The sequence below is a fragment of the Vidua chalybeata genome, chromosome 16 (genome assembly GCF_026979565.1).
Source record: "Vidua chalybeata isolate OUT-0048 chromosome 16, bVidCha1 merged haplotype, whole genome shotgun sequence".
Lineage (NCBI taxonomy): Eukaryota > Metazoa > Chordata > Aves > Passeriformes > Viduidae > Vidua > Vidua chalybeata.
In genome coordinates, this window is record NC_071545.1 from 2,302,012 (window position 1) to 2,321,984 (window position 19,973).

The 19,973-nt window shown below is 45.0% G+C and overlaps 1 protein-coding gene and 1 long non-coding RNA gene across 3 annotated transcripts in view; one reads left to right on the plus strand and one right to left on the minus strand.

The window, feature by feature from the left end:
* Window positions 1-3,041: 3,041 nt before the first annotated feature.
* Window positions 3,042-6,639, minus strand: LOC128796027 (uncharacterized). Its single transcript, XR_008433702.1, has 4 exons — window positions 6,305-6,639; window positions 6,014-6,195; window positions 5,032-5,072; window positions 3,042-4,142 (listed from the first exon to the last, which is right to left on the minus strand). It is a non-coding gene; the product is annotated as an uncharacterized LOC128796027 (long non-coding RNA).
* A 575-nt stretch (window positions 6,640-7,214) lies between these two features.
* ADCY9 (adenylate cyclase 9) overlaps window positions 7,215-19,973 on the plus strand; it is a 90,861-nt gene continuing 78,102 nt past the window's right edge. For both annotated transcript variants that reach the window (XM_053957259.1, XM_053957260.1), the window contains exon 1: window positions 7,215-9,099. In XM_053957259.1, the coding sequence (XP_053813234.1) occupies window positions 7,401-9,099 (1,699 nt within the window). In that variant the 5' untranslated portion in view covers window positions 7,215-7,400. The remainder of the gene's footprint in view (window positions 9,100-19,973) is intronic.

Genomic DNA, 19,973 nt, shown 5'->3' on the forward strand with positions numbered 1-19,973 from the left:
CTTTCCCCTGTGGAAGCAAGCATTCCCTCTTACCTCTGTCAAAAGGTATTTATGTACTTGCCTCATCCACAACCAGCAGGACCCAGTCCTGAATGACTTCACACTTTATTTCCACAATGCACCACAATTGTCAGGGCAGCACCACAGGTAAAAATGCCTGGAGGATGTGATAACCACCACTGCCAAAGTGTTATGTTTTAGTGTTCTCAGCAACATTTTCTTCCTTTGTTTCCTCTGGAAACAGAACAAAGCACATGGCACAAACATGCATTCATGCTCAGTTTTAAACAAGAGTTTTTGGAAGGTGTTTGCTTTCACATTCAACCTGGTCTAGTGCAAGGTGTCCCTGCCACAGCAGGGGGTTGGAAGCAAATGATCTTTAAAGCCCCTTCTGACCCAAATCATTCCATGATTGTTTGATTCTATACATTTCCCTGTATGAATCCTTCTTGTTTCATCCAAGTCTCAATCCTACCATCACAACAAAAAATTGAAGTAACAACTGGTTCCTGTGTTTGTAGACAAAAGTGAACTTTTTCCAAGCTTGAGAACACAAAAAGTGTGTATAAATTGTCTTAAATACAAACTAAAAATTGATATAATATTTTCTCAATGCCTTCCACTTCATACTTGTTACAACACTGCTAAGTTGCTGAGATATATCTGCTCCACTGAAGGAGCAAGGGTCATGTATCTTTCTGGACGTCACCAGAGTTGCAGCCACACAGGTGAAGTTCTAGGTGAGAAGAATATTCACTTCAACCCTTTTGGGGAAAAAAAAGTGCACCAGAAATCCAATATTACTGAGTTTGGTTATTTTTTAAAAAATGTTGGCACCCACAGGGCAGAATAACAGATTTGTGGCTAAAATAGAGCCAGGGAAAGAGCAAGTGAATCTATTCAGGGATGCAATTGGGAACACTCTGCTTGGCTCAGACAGCGATGGCTCTCACCAGATCCATTCCCAGCTCAGCCGTGCCCGGGGTCACCTTTCCATCGCGGATCAACCAAGATGAGGGATCAGGTCACAGAAATGCCCCAGCAATTCTCTTCTTCCCAGAAATCTAAATTTAAAAAGGGCATAGTGCACACATAGCAAATGTTTCACGAAGTTTTACGTTGTGTAATTGCTTGTGGCACATGCAATTCCTAAGCTGGGGTTTTCTGTGGATTTGCAGCAGGTCCTCCTTCCAAATCTGCAGTGTGTGCACAAGGTAACTGCACAATCCTGTAATTACACCTGTAAATCCTCATCCCCACCTCTTTCAATGGAATAATCCAAAACACAAAATATAAAACATGTTTCAATTTGCAACTGCATTGTTGCAAAAATCCAAAACTGGTAAAATTCTGTGTTGCAATTCACACCTGTTGCAGAAATGACAATTTTTTCAAATATCTACAGTTTCCTCCATAGTACTGCAGGAAAATCCTGTGCCAAGGATCACATCTTGTCTGTCCATGGTTTGAAAGCAGTTACTGATTTTTGTCTGCCCATTGGAAAGGACCTTCCTTGTGGAAAATAGAAGCAATACAGACACATTTAATGGAGGCACCAGAAACCGTAGTTTGCATGGACCAGGAAGAACATGACACCATCCTGCAGCATGCAGGAAAGGAAAACCAGGAGCACCCATGGGAAGGGGGCACCCCAGTGCTGCCTGACAAGGGGGGTCCTTTTGTAGGATGCCAAATACCACAGATGCTCATTTGCAAGAGAAAAAACTGCAGAGCTTGAGAAGGGCAGATTGCGCAAATTCACATTATCGTCATTCTGCTACTTCTTGTCCTGACTTGGAGCCACAGAAAATCCTCCCTCATTTGTATCACATAGGACTATTTTTATGTGCCTTTTCACTGCCTTCCACCTACTCATGAAGCCCTGCTGATGACTTTAGTGTCACTTCCCACTATTTGACTGCAGCTCTTGGTCATTTCCCCAGGTTTTTTGCTGTTTTATGCTGTGCTATAAAGCAGAGTTACCTCATGGCAGCAGGACTGACTCAGCTCTACCTTGGGAACGCTGTAGCTGATCTCCAGTCAGTGTTTTAGTGCTTCTACCAGGTTTTCTTGCCATTATTTCCTAATGGCTTAAGACTTTGCTTCAGTTTGGTTACAGCCTGTTCGCTGTCTGCCTAATTCCTGAGTATGTCCTGAGAGACAACAAGCAGGTGGAGTGGGAGCTTGATGCTGGGCTAGGCCAGGTGACATCAATGACTGCCACTTGTAAAGTCCTTCTCTTGCTCTTTATTCCTGGGGACTTCCACATCCACATAGTCCCACTCACAGCAGCCCTAACACTCCTATTTTGAATAAGAAACTGCCTTTTTACTTCTTTTTTTTTTTTTTTTTTTAAGCAGCAGAGTGCCATTCAAGTCCCTGCATGAGTGTTTGTAGCTATAAAAGCATGTCAGATGTGGCTGTATTTGCAGACAACAGTGATACTTCCTCTCTTCGGAAATGGAGCAAGTTTCTATTTTGGGCTGTGCTGACTCAAGGGTGAGGTACCCAAGCTGATTCAGCAGTTTGGCAAGCGAGGAGAACTTCTGGTTATGAATGAAATGACCAATAAAATTAAGTTTGTCTTCATCTTAAAGAAATGTATATTTGAGTGAAACCACCTCCTGGTGGCAGACATTTTGTCAGGTAAGTGGAATATTCTGCATTGCTTTTGGCAAAAAGACCACTCCAATGAGACAACCATAAAGCCTGCAAGTAAAATCCTGGTCCCAGGGGAGTCAGAGATTTCTACTCATCCAGACTGGAATTTATCCTTTCTCTTGAGTCACATAAAAAGATCTTCTACTGCTTACTTGCTTATTTAATCTGTCCATCTCACCTGGGATATGAAATCCTCTCAGTGATATGAAAAAATTGAATAGCAATTTCAGAAGCGTGAAAATATAGAACACAAAACCAACCTGGCCACTGTAAGGAAGTGAGAATGCACCACCCATTTACTCAGCTTCCGTGGGTTCTTATGGAACAGATGTCAAAGGTAACCCTTGTGCTCTTCTGCTATGGAAAAAATGAAATAAACATTGTGATACTTTATAATCTTTAAAACCATGAAGGAGTAACAGTCTTTCACAATATTTGCCAATGTTTACGTGTTAGTCTGTGAAAAGAAGCCAGAAGATTTGTTGAGTTTTGGTTTTACTAAACGACTTCTTTCACCTGGAGGCTTCCAGGGTTCAAAACAAAGCTTGCAATAAATGCTCTGCATGTCAGTAAGGATGAAGATACAGAAATTTGTTAGAAAGTGAGATCTTTCTGTTTATTAAGGCAAGACAGCATTAAATGAGGCATCTGAGCTGTCTCCCTTGAGCCCCCTTCTGTTTGTGGATGGTCCAAACAGGTTTTAACATATTTGCCTCCATCTTCATGCTGTTTCCAGGCAGGATCAATAATCCCCACAGTCTCCACCCATGGCATCCACGATGCCTGTTCTTTCAGGCTGCAAGTTCTTCCTTTGACAGCACGCAACAAAAGCTGCAATCTTTCAAAGACCATTCCTCCTCCCCAGCTCCAGCAACCCCGCTGGCATTAAGGCACGCCGTTGTTCCAGCCAGCCGTTCCCATGCCGTATTCTCCCGCCTCGTGAAGGCGGTTTGTGAAGTCTAAAAAAGCATCATGTGGGCTGTCACATTTCAGAACCCCCTAAATAGCTCTGCGTGGCTCCATCAGATAGGCAGTGAAGTACAATATTATGAACGTCAAACAACAGCTCACCATTACAGCTGACAAAGCTTGTTCCTCTGAGAGGGGAAGTAAATACAGTTCCATAGACTAAATGTGTATTTAGTGGCTTGAAGTTAAAAGAACTCTGCAAGGAGAATTTGCATTTGCCCAGCTATTGCTCTGTGAAATATTTCCTCTAACTCAGTCTCTGAGAAAAGAAATCAGTCACAGAGTCTCTCGGAAGGGTGGTCAGAGTTCTCCACAGGGAACCAGCACAACCAAGTCCAGAATGAACCCAGGACTCAGGATCCAGACTGCATGGTGGCTCCCAGCTCTACCAGGATGGCTCATTGTGGTCACTAAGAAAGTGATCCAGAGGAAGCATCTTCCTTAAAGAATGTCACAGACATGACATGACTCAGGTGCTGCCTTGGAGGGACACGCTGGCTGTTACACCTGTCCTGCATAAAAACAAATCAGAAGGTGGTGGTGGTGAGGAAATAAGAAATATGACCTCAAACCACTTCTTGCTCTCTAAAATAAATCTCAGTCACACTTAAAATGAATCCAAGCATCACTGGTGTTTGTGGTTTTCTGCTTCATGTATTTAATCTGCTACTTGAATTCAACAGAGAAAAATTTACACAATAAAAGTGAAATGAAATTAAAAATTCAGTGTTTCAGGAGACAGCACGAGATCTGTCCCAGCCAGAGCTAATGAAATTGAAGAGAACTGTTCCTTGGCTGCACATGCAGGGTGTTTCCATGGAACTTGATAACGACAGGGGAAGGTGGGGAGTGGCTGGGCTGGTGAGTGTTGGGTGACTGTTCCACCCAAAAGATCAAGTGGAGGAGCAGGATGGGAATCTACAGGCTAAAAGTCTAACAGGAGCTCCTTGGGGGAGCAAGGATTCTGCACAACCTTACACCCCCATGTGAAGCTTACCAAAGGAGGGTCTGCCAAGTCAGATGTCTCCTTCCATCCCATCTCCCTCCTTCAAATCCATAAACAAAAGCTGGGAAAGAGGAACTATTTTATCAGTGGAGATCAAAAGCTGTCTCTGACCAGTAGCCAGACAAAATTTGGTATCATGTGGGTCACTCAGTGAAAACTTGTGATGTAGCCAGTATCTTTGATGTGATTCTGTTTATTCTAAGAACATACAAAGTACCACTTTATGGAGCCCAGGGGAACAAGACAAATAAATCTATGCTGGAATTTCAGTACCTCTTAAATCTCTAAGTTCAAATCATAAATCTTACAGGTTTGCATAAAAAAAATTAAAAACACAGGTAGTTTTACCTTAAATTCTCTGCCAATGAAGTAAAACACTTTTTTTCTTTTCTCACCTTGCATTTGAATCCTTGGAAACTGTTGCACTTCTTTAATCCTGCAGATTAAATAAATTCATCATCCTGTATGATGTAAAAATGTAACTTAAAGTACATTTAGATGAATCAATAAAAAGGTTGGAAAGAAGTTTTAGTAAATTTATCAATTAATAGCCAAGCCCAGGAGGCCATCCTGCCTTTCTGCTCTGTCAGCTCAGGGATTTCTCTCTTCCCAACAGTGTTTATGTAAGAGCTGCATGGTAAGCAGCACTTGCTATAAAATATTGATCAGCTGAGCCATTAGCTGGAATTCAAGAGACAACTATGTCACAGCAAAACCAGAACAATTATTGCTATTGATTGGAATTTTTAGAGATTATTTTGATATTTGAGCAGGTCAGGAAATACAAATTTCTTCTAAATAATAATACTAGAAACATATGTTACAGCATGGCTACAGGACATCTTTACAAAGGAAATGGAAAATAGGGCAGGTTTCAATTTCAGTAATTGTGTGCCCACAGATTTTCTATTACTATTTTTGAAAAAGAATATAGAGAGTCATAGACCATTTAGGCTGGAAAAGACCTCCACAGTCATTGAGTCCAACCGTTGACCCAATACTACTGTGCCCACTAAACCATATTGTGAAGTACCATGTCCATTTATTTTTTGAACACTTCCAGGGATGGTGACTACACCACTGCCATGGGCAACTTCTGCCAGTGTCTGACCACCTTTCCAGTGAAGAATATCTGATCTGAACAGGTCTTGGCACAACTTGAGGCTGTTTCAACCTGTCCCTGTTCCCTGGGAGCACAGCCCAACCCTTACCCGGCTGCCCCCTCCTGTCAGGGAGTTGTGCAGAGCCAGAAGGTCCTCCCTGAGCCTCCTTTTCTCCAGGCTGAGCCCCTCCAGCTGCTCCTGGTGCTCCAGCCCCTTCCCAGAACACTCTCCAGCCCCTCAATGTCTGTCTTGTCTCGAGGGGCCGAAAACTTACCCCGGGATTGGAAGTGCCCCAGCACAGGGGATGGTCACTGCCCTGGTCCCGCTGGCCACCATATTACTATTATTACATGAGCGCCATTGGCTTTATTTTACGGGATGCTGTGGTCTTCAGAGGAGAAGGGACTGCAGGAAGAAGGACGGCTGGAGTGAAGTGCTTCGCTGGGGAAGGCTCACCTGGAAAAAAGTAAACGGGATTCAGGGGAGGAGAAGTCACAGCAGGGGGAACTGGGGCTGGATCTGAGGGGCTGAGAGGGATGAGGTGGGACCAATTTGGGAACATCACCTGTGAGCAAGGGTGAGGGATGCAGAGCTGGGGAGAGGAGAGGGAGCTAGAGCACCAGCAGAGAGAAACCCTGTGAAGAAGGAAAGCCACGGTCCATCTGCGAGAAGAGATAATGAAACCGAGGGAGCGGTGCAGGCGAGATAGCGTCAGCCATAAACAAGCGAAGAACGAGGAGAAAAATAACCCAGCGAGTTTGCAGCGGGGCTTGGGCTGAATTGTTTGGTGAAGTGCGTATTGTCTGCGCATGGCAAATGTCAGCCGGTGGGGAGGGCGGTGGCGGGGGCAGCCCGGGAACCCCGGCGCTCGGCCCCGCGGACTGTCTCCACTAAGGTGCCGCCCGGCTCCCGCCACCCCGTCGCTGTCCCGTCCTTGCCTCACGGAGAGTGCCATCAACATCACGCCCATCCCTCTCTGAGAGGACCGTCCCCGCTCCTGCCCGCGACCCTCGCAGTGAGGCGGGAAGTGTGTGTTTGTGTGTAGGGGGGGGGCGCGCTCCCGCCGCGCCGCCGCGCCCAATTGGCCAGCGGGGGCGCGCTCCCGCAGCCCCCCCGAACCCCCCCCAGCGCCGTGAGGAAGATGGTGGCGGCCGCTTGAGCGCGTCCCCGCGCTCCCCTTCCTCCCCTCAGACGGGCGGGCGGGCGGAGCAGAGGAGAGCGGCTGCTGCTGCCGTCCCGGCTGGGCGGGCGGCTGAGGGCGGGAGGCGGCCCCTCGTCGGCAGTCGTGCGGGGAGGAAGCGGCGGGCAGCTGCAGCCGACATGGAGGAGCGGTCCCCTCCCGGCGGGGGCCCGGCGTCCCCCCCGCGGGGCTGAGCCAGCGGCCTGCCCGCCCCGCGCCTCGGGAGGGCTGCGGGGGAGCGGGGCCAGCGGCGGGCGGCGGCAGCCCCGGCCCGGCTCGGCCCAGGCGAGGGGACTATGCGGGGCTGCCCCGGCGCGCAGTGTGCGGAGCCCGGCGAGCGGCCGATCGCCGCGGCGCTGCCCGGCCGCCCCTACGCGGCGGGGACCGGAGGAGACTAGAGGCGACTCTGCGAGGAGCCCGGTGGCTTCGGCAACCCCAGAGACCCAAGTCCGGCGCGGGCTCTTGAGGAGGAATTGACAACATGGCTTCCCCACCGCACCAGCAGCTGCTGCATCACCACAGCACCGAGGTGAGCTGCGACTCCAGCGGGGACAGCAACAGCGTGACGGTGAAAATCAACCCCAAGCAGCACCAGGGCTGCACCTCTTCCAAGCACTGCAAGTACAGCATCTCCTCCAGCTGCAGCTCGGGGGAGTCGGGAGGCGCCCGCCGAGCCGGCGGAGCGGGCGGCAGTGGCTCCGGCCTCCGCCGGCCGAAGAAGCTGCCGCAGCTCTTCGAGAGGGCCTCTTCCAAGTGGTGGAACCCCAAGTTCGACTCCAACAACCTGGAGGAGGCTTGCATGGAGAGATGCTTCCCGCAGACCCAGCGCAGGTTTCGTTATGCCCTCTTCTACATTGGCGTGGCCTGTCTGCTCTGGGGCATCTACTTCGGCATACACATGAGAGAGAAACAGATTGTTTTCATGGTGCCGGCTCTGTGCTTCCTCCTGGTATGTGTAGCTTTTTTTGTGTTCACTTTCACTAAGACTTATGCCCGCCATTATGTATGGACTTCGCTGATACTCACCCTCCTGGTGTTTGCTCTGACCCTCGCTCCTCAGTTCCAGGCTCTGAAGCCTGTCTCAGGAAGTGGTGACATGTCCAACCGGACTCCCCCGGCAGATCCCACAGACACTTGTCTTTCTCAAGTGGGCAGTTTTTCTATGTGTATTGAAGTGCTCTTGTTGCTTTACACAGTGATGCACTTACCCCTGTATTTAAGCTTGTTTCTGGGACTGTCGTACTCGGTCCTCTTCGAGACCTTTGGTTATCACTTCCGTGACGAGAATTGTTTCACACCTCTGGGAGCTGGTGCAGTTTACTGGGAGCTGTTGAGTAAAGCCTTCCTGCACATCTGCATCCACGCCATCGGTATTCATTTATTTATCATGTCCGAAGTCAGATCGAGAAGCACATTCCTGAAAGTGGGGCAATCCATCATGCATGGAAAAGACTTGGAAGTGGAAAAAGCCCTGAAAGAGAGGATGATTCATTCTGTTATGCCAAGAATAATAGCCGATGACTTAATGAAGCAGGGGGATGATGAAAGTGAAAACTCCATCAAACGTCATTCCACCTCAAGCCCCAAAAACAGGAAGAAGAAGCCCTCCATACAGAAAACCCCCATAATATTCCGTCCTTTTAAAATGCAGCAGATAGAGCAAGTGAGCATTTTGTTTGCAGATATTGTTGGCTTCACGAAAATGAGCGCCAACAAATCAGCCCACGCCCTGGTGGGACTCCTGAATGACCTCTTTGGACGCTTTGACCGTCTGTGTGAGGACACTAAATGTGAGAAGATCAGCACTTTGGGAGACTGTTACTACTGTGTGGCCGGCTGCCCTGAGCCCCGGGCAGATCATGCCTACTGCTGCATCGAGATGGGCTTGGGGATGATCAAAGCCATCGAGCAGTTCTGCCAGGAAAAGAAAGAAATGGTGAACATGAGAGTCGGTGTTCACACCGGGACAGTCCTGTGTGGCATTTTAGGCATGAGGAGGTTCAAGTTCGATGTGTGGTCCAATGATGTCAATTTGGCCAATCTGATGGAGCAGCTTGGGGTGGCTGGAAAGGTCCATATTTCGGAAGCTACTGCCAAATACTTGGATGATCGTTATGAAATGGAGGATGGAAAGGTGGTTGAGCGCGTCGGTCAGAGCGTGGTAGCCGACCAGTTAAAAGGTACGTGCTTTTATTTTGTGCTTGATTTTCTTTTGTGAGGGAACAAAGTTGCCCCAGTGCCTGCTCCGTGCTTGCTGACTGTGTTTTACATTTAACTCAGCATGCTGATGATCACAAGCACCGGGGGAATTACGGGATAAAAGATGCCACGGAGATAAGTGTGAAAGATCATCTGTGGTAGTCAACATAGGCTTTAAAACTCAGCGCTCCTTCCGAGAGTGTTGCCTTGTAGGGAGGAGAAGGTTCATGTGTTTGCTGTCTGCAAGAGGTTTTTGTTTTACTGTTGTGTGTCATCCTTTAATTCAGTAAGTAAACTTGTTAATTGACTTCATGTGCCATACAGAGAGCATATGTGTTTTGCAAAATTATGTATATCTGTGAAAAGGTTTTTTTGGCATCAGGAGAGTTGGGACTGAGAAGGCATTTGGGAAAAATGACAGCTGGATTCACAGAAAGAAATGAGCACTGTAGATTTGGCAGTTTGATATGGCAAGTTGCTGCAGTTTGGAGTTAGGCTGGAAAAAGTTACTCAGGTGGCTCAGTGAGCTGGCAGATGCTCTCATTCCTGCAGTTCGAGGGATCTGGGGATGAAATGGCAAATTTGCCTTTTGGAGAAGAAAATGAAGGATCCTTCAGTTCCCTTTGGTTAAGAGTCTGATTTTCATTTTTCTACAATGTTCATTTTGAAGTGAAACTCCTGGCTGCTTTCTAGCAGCACTTAGAGGCACGTGCAGGAGGATTGTACGAGCTGAGGATTTAATTGTCTGTTTTGTCAAAGCTGTGTCTCTTCAGTGCCGTGCCTTTGTCTCACAGAGAGATTGTTGCCTGCAGTGCTTGTAGTCCAAGGTGGGGAGCAGATGGATCTAAATGGGAGTGGAATATGTAACAAACCCTGTTATGGTCTGTGAGTTTATTTGTTCTGCTTATAAAAGTACCCATTTTGATGAAGTAAGCTGGAAAACTGAGTGGAAGAACCCGAAAGAGTCATAAACTGGCATTCTGTTGGAGGAAGGAGATATTTGTGGCAACAAACACAAAAGGAGGCCAGGATGGTGGTAGAAAGGTCAGTGAGTAAGGACGTGGGGAGAGCACTGCAGAGCCGTGGTGGCAGTGGCAGCTGCTTGCCCCTGGCAGGTGCTTGTTTTGATGTGACACAAAAACTTATTTTGGTGAGCGAGCTGTCCGCATGCATACGACAGCGGGGCTGCAGCGCGAGCCTTACAGCAAGCAGCGACATCGGCAGTGACATTGGCGCCTGGGAGCCACAGGGCTGAAGCAGATGTGTGCCCCTGGGCTTTGGCTTTCTGGTTAGCTTCTAAAAATACAAATTCAGTTAATTTCTTTGGAAAGTGTTGACACTGATGTATTTCAGTGGGAGTGTGCTTTCAAGAAAACAGCATCAGACGTAACCTCGTTGTTACTCTAAGATGAATTTTGCTGTTCTAATGGAAATAAATTGAACAGGTTGTAGGAAAAACATCCCTGTGATATTTCCCCTTTCCATATACCTTTACAGCCAAATGCAGTGTGAAGGCTGTGTTGTAGCAACAAATAAAATTCGGTATTTTTACTGCATTTATAGCTATTCTCAATATTAATGCCAAACTGACATGAACTTAGCTGTGGAGACTGATGGTACTGCTCCTAAATATTCTTACTTATTTGTTTCTATTTTCTAGGAGATCACAAGAGCACTGTGTAGAGCAATTATGCCACATGCCAGCAGTGGGTTTTTCATGGTCTTTCTCAGACTTCTGTCCTTGGTTGCCATTTATCATGAGAGGGCAGAGGCTGCTCTGCCTCCTCAGTACAGAGGTTTGGATTTTGTGGCTCTGAATGCCTTTCACAGCTCCTGCTTCAGCCAGGGTACTACAGCTGGACAAACTGACGTGCAATCTAGATAAGATGAAATTTGCTTTGTGAACTGACATTTAATGGTCTCTTCTTACCCTGAAATGTAGCTACAAAAGCAACTGGAGCATGTGGTAAGAATTACTTTAACAAGGAATATGGGTTGGGCTTTGCTTTTTCCCCATTTCCCTTCTGTATTTTTTTGTAGAACTGTAATCAGCTGCCATTTCTTACCAATGCCTTATGCAGTTATAGAAATCAGAGGCTGTGTGTACTTCTAAGCCAAGCAGACCTTTGCCACGACTGCCCTTAGCCACAGGTTTGTAGCACACTTACTCTGTTCCCTCCCATTGCACAGACCCTCAGGGGACGTGGTAGTTAGTGGGTGCTTCAGAGCTGCCCATTTTTTCCTGTTTCCTCAGAACTTTGTTCTGCAGCCAGAACAAAGCTTATAGGTAAATTACTCAGCTTATAGGTAAATGCCATCAGGGGAAAAAATACATCAAAGCCGATGATAAAAGCCATCAAACAGCAGTGCCACGGGCTGGTGTGTAGGATCTGCTGCAGGGGAGGGCTTTTTTAAGAAAGAACTCCGAGATTTAATAAGGGAAACTGAGATTTCACCTCTTAATTAATTGATCTCTGCCAAGCACCTGCTCAGTTCTGTGGATGGAGGTGCTATTAGGAAGCTTTGCTTTGCTGTTTTCCCTGAGAATCTGTTGATAGTAGCGATAGAGGAGAGGAAGTTTGTAGTGGTTGTTTAATTATCTCATACCCTGTACTCTCTTCAAGTATAAAAGTGCTGTACAGATAGCAGACATAAGCTTTGTTTCCCTACCAGTACTTCAATTCTCAGCTTCCTTTCAACCTTTGATATCTTAATTATATCCTATTTTTTATGCTGTATGTCTAGTATATTATCTCTTAATTGTCTGAGCTGCAGCAGTCGTAGCTATCTTTGAGGCTGAGTCAACAGGAGCAAGCAAACTCTTCAAAGAGCAAAGTAGGAGGTGCTGAGCACATGATGTCCACGTTCTGCACACTTCAGGACTTCTACCTAACACTGCTCCTGGAGCAGGTCTTGGAACAAAAGCACCTCTGTGGCTGGAGCATGTCAGGCGTGCTCCTGGAGCCAGTCCTTTGGCTCGGTTCACCCCGAAGGAATCCAGGTACAGCTCTCCAGCGTGCACCACAGCAGGGTGTGGAGGAGTCATGTGGGCAAACTGCTTCAAAACCCTGCTCCCCATTCCATTTGGAATCCTCAGGTTCATGTACCCCAAGTTGTCCTAGTGCTGCTCTTCCTGTTTTTTGGAGATGAGGCAAAGCTAAATCTCTTTCTGTTGTATGGTTCAGTGGAATTTTAGGATGGGAGTATCTTTTCTTCCTCCTTTGCTTCCTTGGCTCCTTAGTGCAAGCAGTGCGGCCCTGGTGTGTTCCCTCCAGTTTCTGACTTTGGAATTAAATAGATGGTGTCTAGAAGAAACCAACAAGGAGAGCTTGCCAGTGATGCCTTGCAAAAAAAAATTGCCTTTTTCTGACTGCTCTATGTTTTAAGGTTCCTTAGACCCCTGTTTTCACAGTACCTGATCCCCTTGGATGTGAAGGGAGCGCAGGAGAGCAGCGTGGCAGTGAATTTTTGAAGTCCCAGATAAACCCCGGCCATCAGTTCAATTATATCTTCCATAATAATTTTCCTGTAGGATTTGAGACAATTCACTTCTTCTGTTTTCTTGCAGAGCTTCCTAGCAAATAAATTTATTGAAGATTATAAGATACTGAGAGTCACATAACACAGGTTAATGTGTCCCTTTTGAGCTCTGGAGGCAGAGATCTCTTGGGATATAAAAAGTTCTGCTTATGGAAATATTTTTGTTTTGCTCTGTTCTTCTTGGTTGTTTGCATTTCTCTTTCTTGTTGCTTGGGAGGTCACAATATTGCTATTTACCAGCCAGCAACTCTTCCAGAAATACCAGGGTCACCGGCATCTTGTTTTTTGAGTGCTCAAAATAAGCATGGTGGGGCAAGAATGCTTTCTCTGTGTTTATAGGGCATAGCACAGCAGAACCAAGATTTCATTTGGGGCCTCTCTGTGTGCACTGATACCCAAAATAATTCTCAAACTTTCTGCAGCTAGACATCTCCTTGTTAAGTTTGCCTCAAGGAATGGCTTTATTGCTGTCTTCCTGTTAGAAGCTCTTGATAATACAGCCACACTTTTCTCTGATTTTGTCCCTTATTTCATCATGGAGAAAATGCTGAGGGATTATTGTGCTGTCACCTGGCTGAGCTAGGGCTGGTGGCACAGGGAAGGTTGGCTTTCAGAGCACTTACTGCAGGAGCACCCACCAGTTCACCTGTGGCCAGCAGTGGCTGTTCCTGAGAAAGCTTTTTCAAAGATCTCCAGCTGATATGCTGCTTTCACTGTTCTGTGTTTCTTTTAATATTTGCTAATAATTTTAAATGTTTCTTTAGTAATAAGTAAATTGGTTATAAAAATCACCATTTTGCTCAATGGTGAAACCTTCTAGTCTGTGAATAGCCTGGCTCTTTTGAGGGTGGCAACCTGTGAGCCAAGGGATGCTTTTCCCATGGCACAGGAGCTGCAGCTCTGCTTGGTGACTTGATACTCCACTGCTGAGGTTTGGGTTGCAGGGAACATGGCACAGGTGTTCCTGAAAGACAAAAATCTTGGGTCAGGTTATGAAGAGATAAATCATTGAATTTTTCTTCCCTTCCTCCGCTCTGCAGCTGGTCAGGGGAGAGCACTGGAGTCTGCCCTGCCTGCCCTGACTCCCTGTCCTTTACCAGCACTGTGCACGGAGGACCTGTGGCTGTCATGTGCTTCTGGAAGTTCAGAGGTAGATGAAAGATCAGATGAAAGTTTTCCTTGGCTTTTTGAGCCCAGCCTGCTGGGCACAGTGTAAATCTAGAAGGCTTGTGCTTGTGCCAGCAGGATGGCTCTGCAGAGAGCTCTGCAGATTCAGCTTTCCTCTGGGGCTAAGGGCAGCTTTAGTCTTTAACAAGTGAGGGTTTTGGAATCAATGAGAGGGGTTAAGGTGCTTGTTTTGTGTCTTGCCAGCTGCTGTGTAGGTCTTTCAGTTCAACTTCTGGTTTCATCATGTTCCATAAAAGTAAGTCTTAGATACAGGCTTTTTATATTTATTGAACTGGCTTGTGACACACTGGTTCTGGCTTTCATGTGTTCTGATACTGATCTGATGATCAGGCAAAAATAGACAGAACAAATGGCCATTTTTTTAAAAAGTGGTAATTAAGTAAACATGTATATGTCTTTCCACTTTCCCACAAACAGAATTCTGAGTGCTGATCATGATAGAAAATTGTGGTGACCAGTCAATTTATCAGTTTTAGATAATCTTACCTGTTAACTGTTGTTGAGGTAGTGGTTCATGATTTTATGTGACAGCGAAAATAAAATATCATACACAGGTTGACTTTCCTCCTGTATTTCAAAAATGGGAAGTGTTCAGTGACAGGTAAAGAATAATAATTAGAGGTAATTTGCACAAAGGCATATTGCCAGGGAGAAGCAAATCCTACATTGATTTAACATTTTGACATGATCTGTAATTTTACCATGTAATAGCATAAAGAAAAGGAGGTAAATAGTGACTACAGTTGCTCAACCTGGTTCTTGTCAAGTCTTCACTCCGTGAAGATGTCTTTCACAGCTATAAAGAAAAGAAAGAACTTGGTAGGAAAACCTAGTGATTATTGAGCTTTCCAAATATGACTTGATGAAATGACATAAATTTTTATGTAAGTAAGCCTGAGTTTGTGTGCAGGTACTGCTCAAATTGCTGCCAGACCTGGACAGGAAGGTCACAATTTCTCCAAATTTTATGGAAGATTGTTACGAGTTGCTCATAGTTTTATTTGTGCAAAACCAAGTAGAAAAATCTCTCCATTAAAAATACTCACACTTCAGCTGTTTTTCTTATTTAAGGGAAACTTGGATGTTGGCATTTGAGGCTTTGAGTTTTGATAAGTGGTTTACAAGCTAATTTGACTGGTCAAAGTGATAAATAATTTATAAGCATAGTTAGAACTCATGTAAGGTTCTTCACTTTGAAGGGGATGGAGCCTAACCCTACACTTTGTTTAACAACGTGGGCTCTGGTTTCAATTTCTCATGTCCTGACACTAGTTAATAAATAAGTCAATGCAGTACTGAGGGTCTGGTTCTCAAGTGTTGCAGCTCTGCCTGTTTAAGCCCTTTAGCCCTGAACACTGTGGGGTGAAGGAACAATTTCAACAGACCTTAAAACATTTACATCCTGCAGGAACTCAAGTGAGCATGGCCACAGTGGAGCTTCATTCCAGAACTTGGAAAGGTGAGGGCTGAAATCTCAGGTCCTGTGGTATTGGAGCGACACCATGGCTTCATTCTTGATCATCATCTGCAGAGTCTTTGATCTGTCTTTCTGTCTTTGGCTACCCCAAATCTGGGTGCATGATGTACACAGGTACCCTACCAATTGCAAATCTGAGCTTCCTTCTCCTGTTTACATCAGAAAATCTAAAGAGGTAGGGAACTGTTTAAATGCGAGAGATCGCCTTCTTTAAATTAAAGCCTTGACATGGTGCTTTTTGGGGAAAAAGATTGATGGAAAAGACAAAACAAAGTCAAAGACGTATAATTTATATTCATCTTCTGTCGTGAGGAGGATGCATTATTTGAATGGGTTGTTTAAAACTCTTTTTGCAGTTATTTCACAATATGCACTTCTGCTGGTAGGCAAAGAATATAAGAATTTACATTCACCACTTTTAAAGTACAATTTCGGTGGATTTCAATTTGCTGTAGGTTGTCCTGGAATTTTATTAAAACGAGGAAATTAGAATTATTTCCTACCATCTACAGTTTGTGTGTAAGCTCTCTCTCTTGCTCCTGAATCACAAGCTCAGTCCATCCATCCTGGCTCTGTAAGGAGAGACAGCCATTCCTCTTTCCGTTACAGCTGACACTTGAAAATTCTCGGCTATTTTTAGATGATTCTCAATCTCATTTCTGTCCTTTGAAAAGAAAGGAAGAAAAAAAAATTCCTAGCCTTTAAATTTTTAACTTCCAGTGGGAGTTGCTTTTGCAGAGAAGCCAGCTAGTCAATATAGCCTCATTAACACATTTTAACAGGTTCTGTTATATAAGTTTGCATTATTGTGGTGGCTCTTTCATAGGTTTGGAGGGAATTGTTGGAACTCAATTTAAAGAGAATCCATGCAGGGTTTGAAAGTGTAGCTGCTTGCTTCCAAGTAATAATTTGTGAAAATATAAAGTGGCAGTTGGAAAAGAAGCCTAAATTGGGGACGTACCATGGAATTACAGCTCGTTCTTTCCTCAGAGGTCATGTTCGGGCACGGCTTCTGTCTTAGGCAGCAGCACAGATTTGGCTGGTGAGGTGGTTCTGGGAAGGCAGTATTGAACTACCCCAGAAATCTTTACTGCCCTTTCAAGCCAAATTGTTTTCACCAAATTAATATTCTCTTTCATTTGCCCCCCTAAATGTTTTAACCTTGAGCAATAAGCCTACTTTGAGGGATTGGTATTTTTTCATGGTTCTGAAATTTCTTTGTGGAGGAACAACATGTTCTAGATGTATTTCTTCAGCTAGCATCCCTCAGGATCAAAATCTCCCTCTCAACTGCCTGTAAATTTTTTGAGTTTGTATTTGCTACAGTAACTTACTGTGGGAATTCTTGGCAAACCATCTAAATAACGATTATATTGCAAGTCTTTATTTCACTGATAGCACTTAATGTTCCTCTTGTTGCACATCTAAAACTGTTGCCTTCAACTTGACTTGATAAATTTAGAAATCACGTTGCTGTCATAAAATAGCATTATTTATAAAATCTCCAAAATTGGCACAGTCGAGAAGAACTCGCTGAATAAAGTCCACTAGTTGGTGATGGGATCTTTCCTTCTGTCTGCCTGCTTAACGTGTATGGGAACATGCAAACAAAGAAAAAGTAACATCTTGATCACATCTTGATCATCTGCTCGTGAAAGAGCAGTTGGCTTCCTTTTTTTTTTTTTTTTTTTTTTTTCTTCAGCTGAAGTTAAATCTGCTTGTGTAGATGTCGTCACAGGCTGGAATTCCCAGAGCGCCTGCTGGGTACATGATTCCATAAAGCAGAGGTCCTGCCACTGCAGTAGGGACAAAGGGGCTGTGCAGACAAGAGCCCAAAAGCATCCAAATCCAGCTGTCTCTGTTTATAAAGACTTAATTTCCTTCCAGTGTTACTAATTTTTAGGCCTTGATGGGAATGCCTTCAAAACAGAGGGGGAAAAGTGGAAAGCAAAATGAACTGATAAACAATACCATTGACATTAACAATTATTTCTATGTTTGAAAGGACAAAATGGTTGTAGTTTGATTGCGTTTAACTGCACAATAAGCTAAAAAAACACTTAAAAACCCTCAAGAAAACCCACCTTATAAAAAAAAGTAGAGTCTATAATTGTAATAGAACATGCTATGAAACATTGACACAGACCACAGGAAATGTATGAAAACTTCTTCTGATATTGAATGCTTAATTCTTAAGTTCATTAGATAAATGAGGATGTTTGAGTCAGAAATGGCATTTTTTCGGTTTTCAAATGTGCAGCTTTGCTGTTTGACTCAGATGCATGGGCCTGAGAGATAGAGTAGAAGTTAATTTTTGGTTGTTTGAAGTTAATTTTTGGTTGTGCTGTTTTCAGAAGACTTCCCTGGGAAGCTTTTTCACAGGTGTTTCCAGTAGTTCTTGGAATCAAATTCTTGCCTACTTTAACTCGTGTTTAGTGAACGTTTGAAGTGTGTCCTGTAGGTACTGAGTGTCTCTAACCCCTGACCGACTTGGACAAGCGACCAGCAGATAAATCTTCAGGAATTGCTCAGGGCCTGACAGGAGCGGTGCTACAGGCAGGATGCAATGAGGAAATGTTCCTGTATAAGAGCATTATTTGCAAAGAGACCAGGTACAACATCAACTCCAAATTTCCTTTGTTTAGACAGCATGATGCTTGGGAAGAGCTGTTTCCAGCAGGTCTGAGCTCGGCCTGTGCTCAGAGAAGTGGCACAGGCTTCCAGGGCAGGGATGGAGACCCTGTGGTGTCACATCACACACAGTGACTGTGCACCAGCAGATAACCAGACTTTGATCCAAGGCTTTTCCAGCTTTGCCCATCTATTTCCAGACTTTAAAACTTGGCTTTTATTTGGAGTGGGTCCAGAGGAGGCCACTAAGATGATTAGAGGGATGAAGCACCTCTCCTATGAGGAAATGCAGAGGCAATGGGGAATGTTCAGCCTGAGAAGAGAAGGCTTTGGGGTGACCTAGTTGTGGCTTTCCAGTTCCTACAAAAAACATGAAGAGAGATTATTTACAAGGGTCTGGAGGGACAGGAGAGGGGGGCAATGGCTTCCTATTGCTGGAGGGCAGGATTAGTTGGGATATGGGGAAGGAATTGTTCCCTGGGAAGGTGGTGAGGCCCTGGCACAGGGTGCCCAGAGAATCTCTGGCTGTCCCTGGATCCCTGGAAATGTCCAAGGCCAGGCTGGACGGGGCTTGGAGCAGCCTGGGACAGTGGAAGGTGTCCCTGCCCATGGCAGGGGTGGCAGTGGATGAGCTATAATTTACCTTCCAATTTACCATCCAACCCAAGCCATTCCATGATTCTGGGAAGTTGTTTGCATCTGTCTGACTTCCTGTTTGGGACTGTCCTTGCTACTAAGATCTGTGTTATGAAAGAGATTCTCTCTCATGCACATATAAGTTACTAATGAGACATTATAAGTAGTGTTTAATGTTTTATTTGCTGCTTGGCAGTGTGGCATCATCTAGAAGCAGAGAGTGTTCTTAAAAATACCATGTGAGAATGAGAAAATTTATTATAAGTTGTTTCATAATTCCAATAAACTGTTTAAGAGAAACATACACACCCTGTGCGTCACCCGAGGTTCTGGAATCCTTAATGATCAGCAACTACGTTTTTCTGCTGAGAATGTTAAAGTAACATATACATCTTTGGCTATGAAACATTGCTGCTGCTGGAAATTTCTGTGGATACAGAAATAAACAAAAGGTCTCTTAGTCTTCACTGAAGTCGTGTTTTCTTACCTGTGTCAGATGCTTTAATTTGATATTTGATGATAATTTTCCACAAAGAAGTCCAAAAATCTTACATAAAGCTGTTGAGTTCATAGAATTGTGGAATGGCTTGGGTTGGAAAGGACCTCGAAGTTCATCTAGTTCTGCCTCCCTACCTTGGGCAGGGACACCTTCCACTGTCCCAGATTGCTCCAAGCCCTGTCCAGCCTGGCCATGGACACTTCCAGAGATCCAGGGGCAGCCACAGCTTCTATGGGCACCCTGTGCCAGGGCTCCCCATCCTCACAGGGAAGAATTTCTTCTCAATATCCCGTCCATCCCTGCCCTCTGGCACTGGGAAGCCATTCCCCCCTCTCCTGTCCCTCCATACTCTCTCTTTCCCCACGTATATGTGTATATATAGCATTTCAGTAACTATGTGCACCCTTAGAATGTTTTTTATATGAAAATGATCTGAGTTGTTGCTGCAGTCTGTTATTCCTCCAGAATCAGATGGTTGAACCGTGTTTAGTCAGCTTGGAAAACGTGTTTAATTCTTGTAGCATGAATGGCTGCATGTTCATGAACTGGGTGACACTTCTTACTAAAAGTTTTGCTTGGTTCTATTTAGCAGGGAGCATCATAGAACTTACCTGTTGGCAGCAGAAGGTGGGAGCTTCAGCACATCAAGAATGCCATTTTTTAAGCGTGAAGGCAGAGGATCCTGACAGGAAGGTGCTGTTTTCTGAGCCCTGATGAAGCACTGGGATGATCCTTTTGCTTTGTTGCTTATCTCTGCTCAGAGATAGAGCCAGTTTGGCCATGGCTGTTTGCTGATCAGGAGTCAGGAATGATTTTGTGTCCATAATCTGTGCTGAAAGTGAATCAGACCATACGGGAGGCATTTTTATCAGGCACAGTGTTTT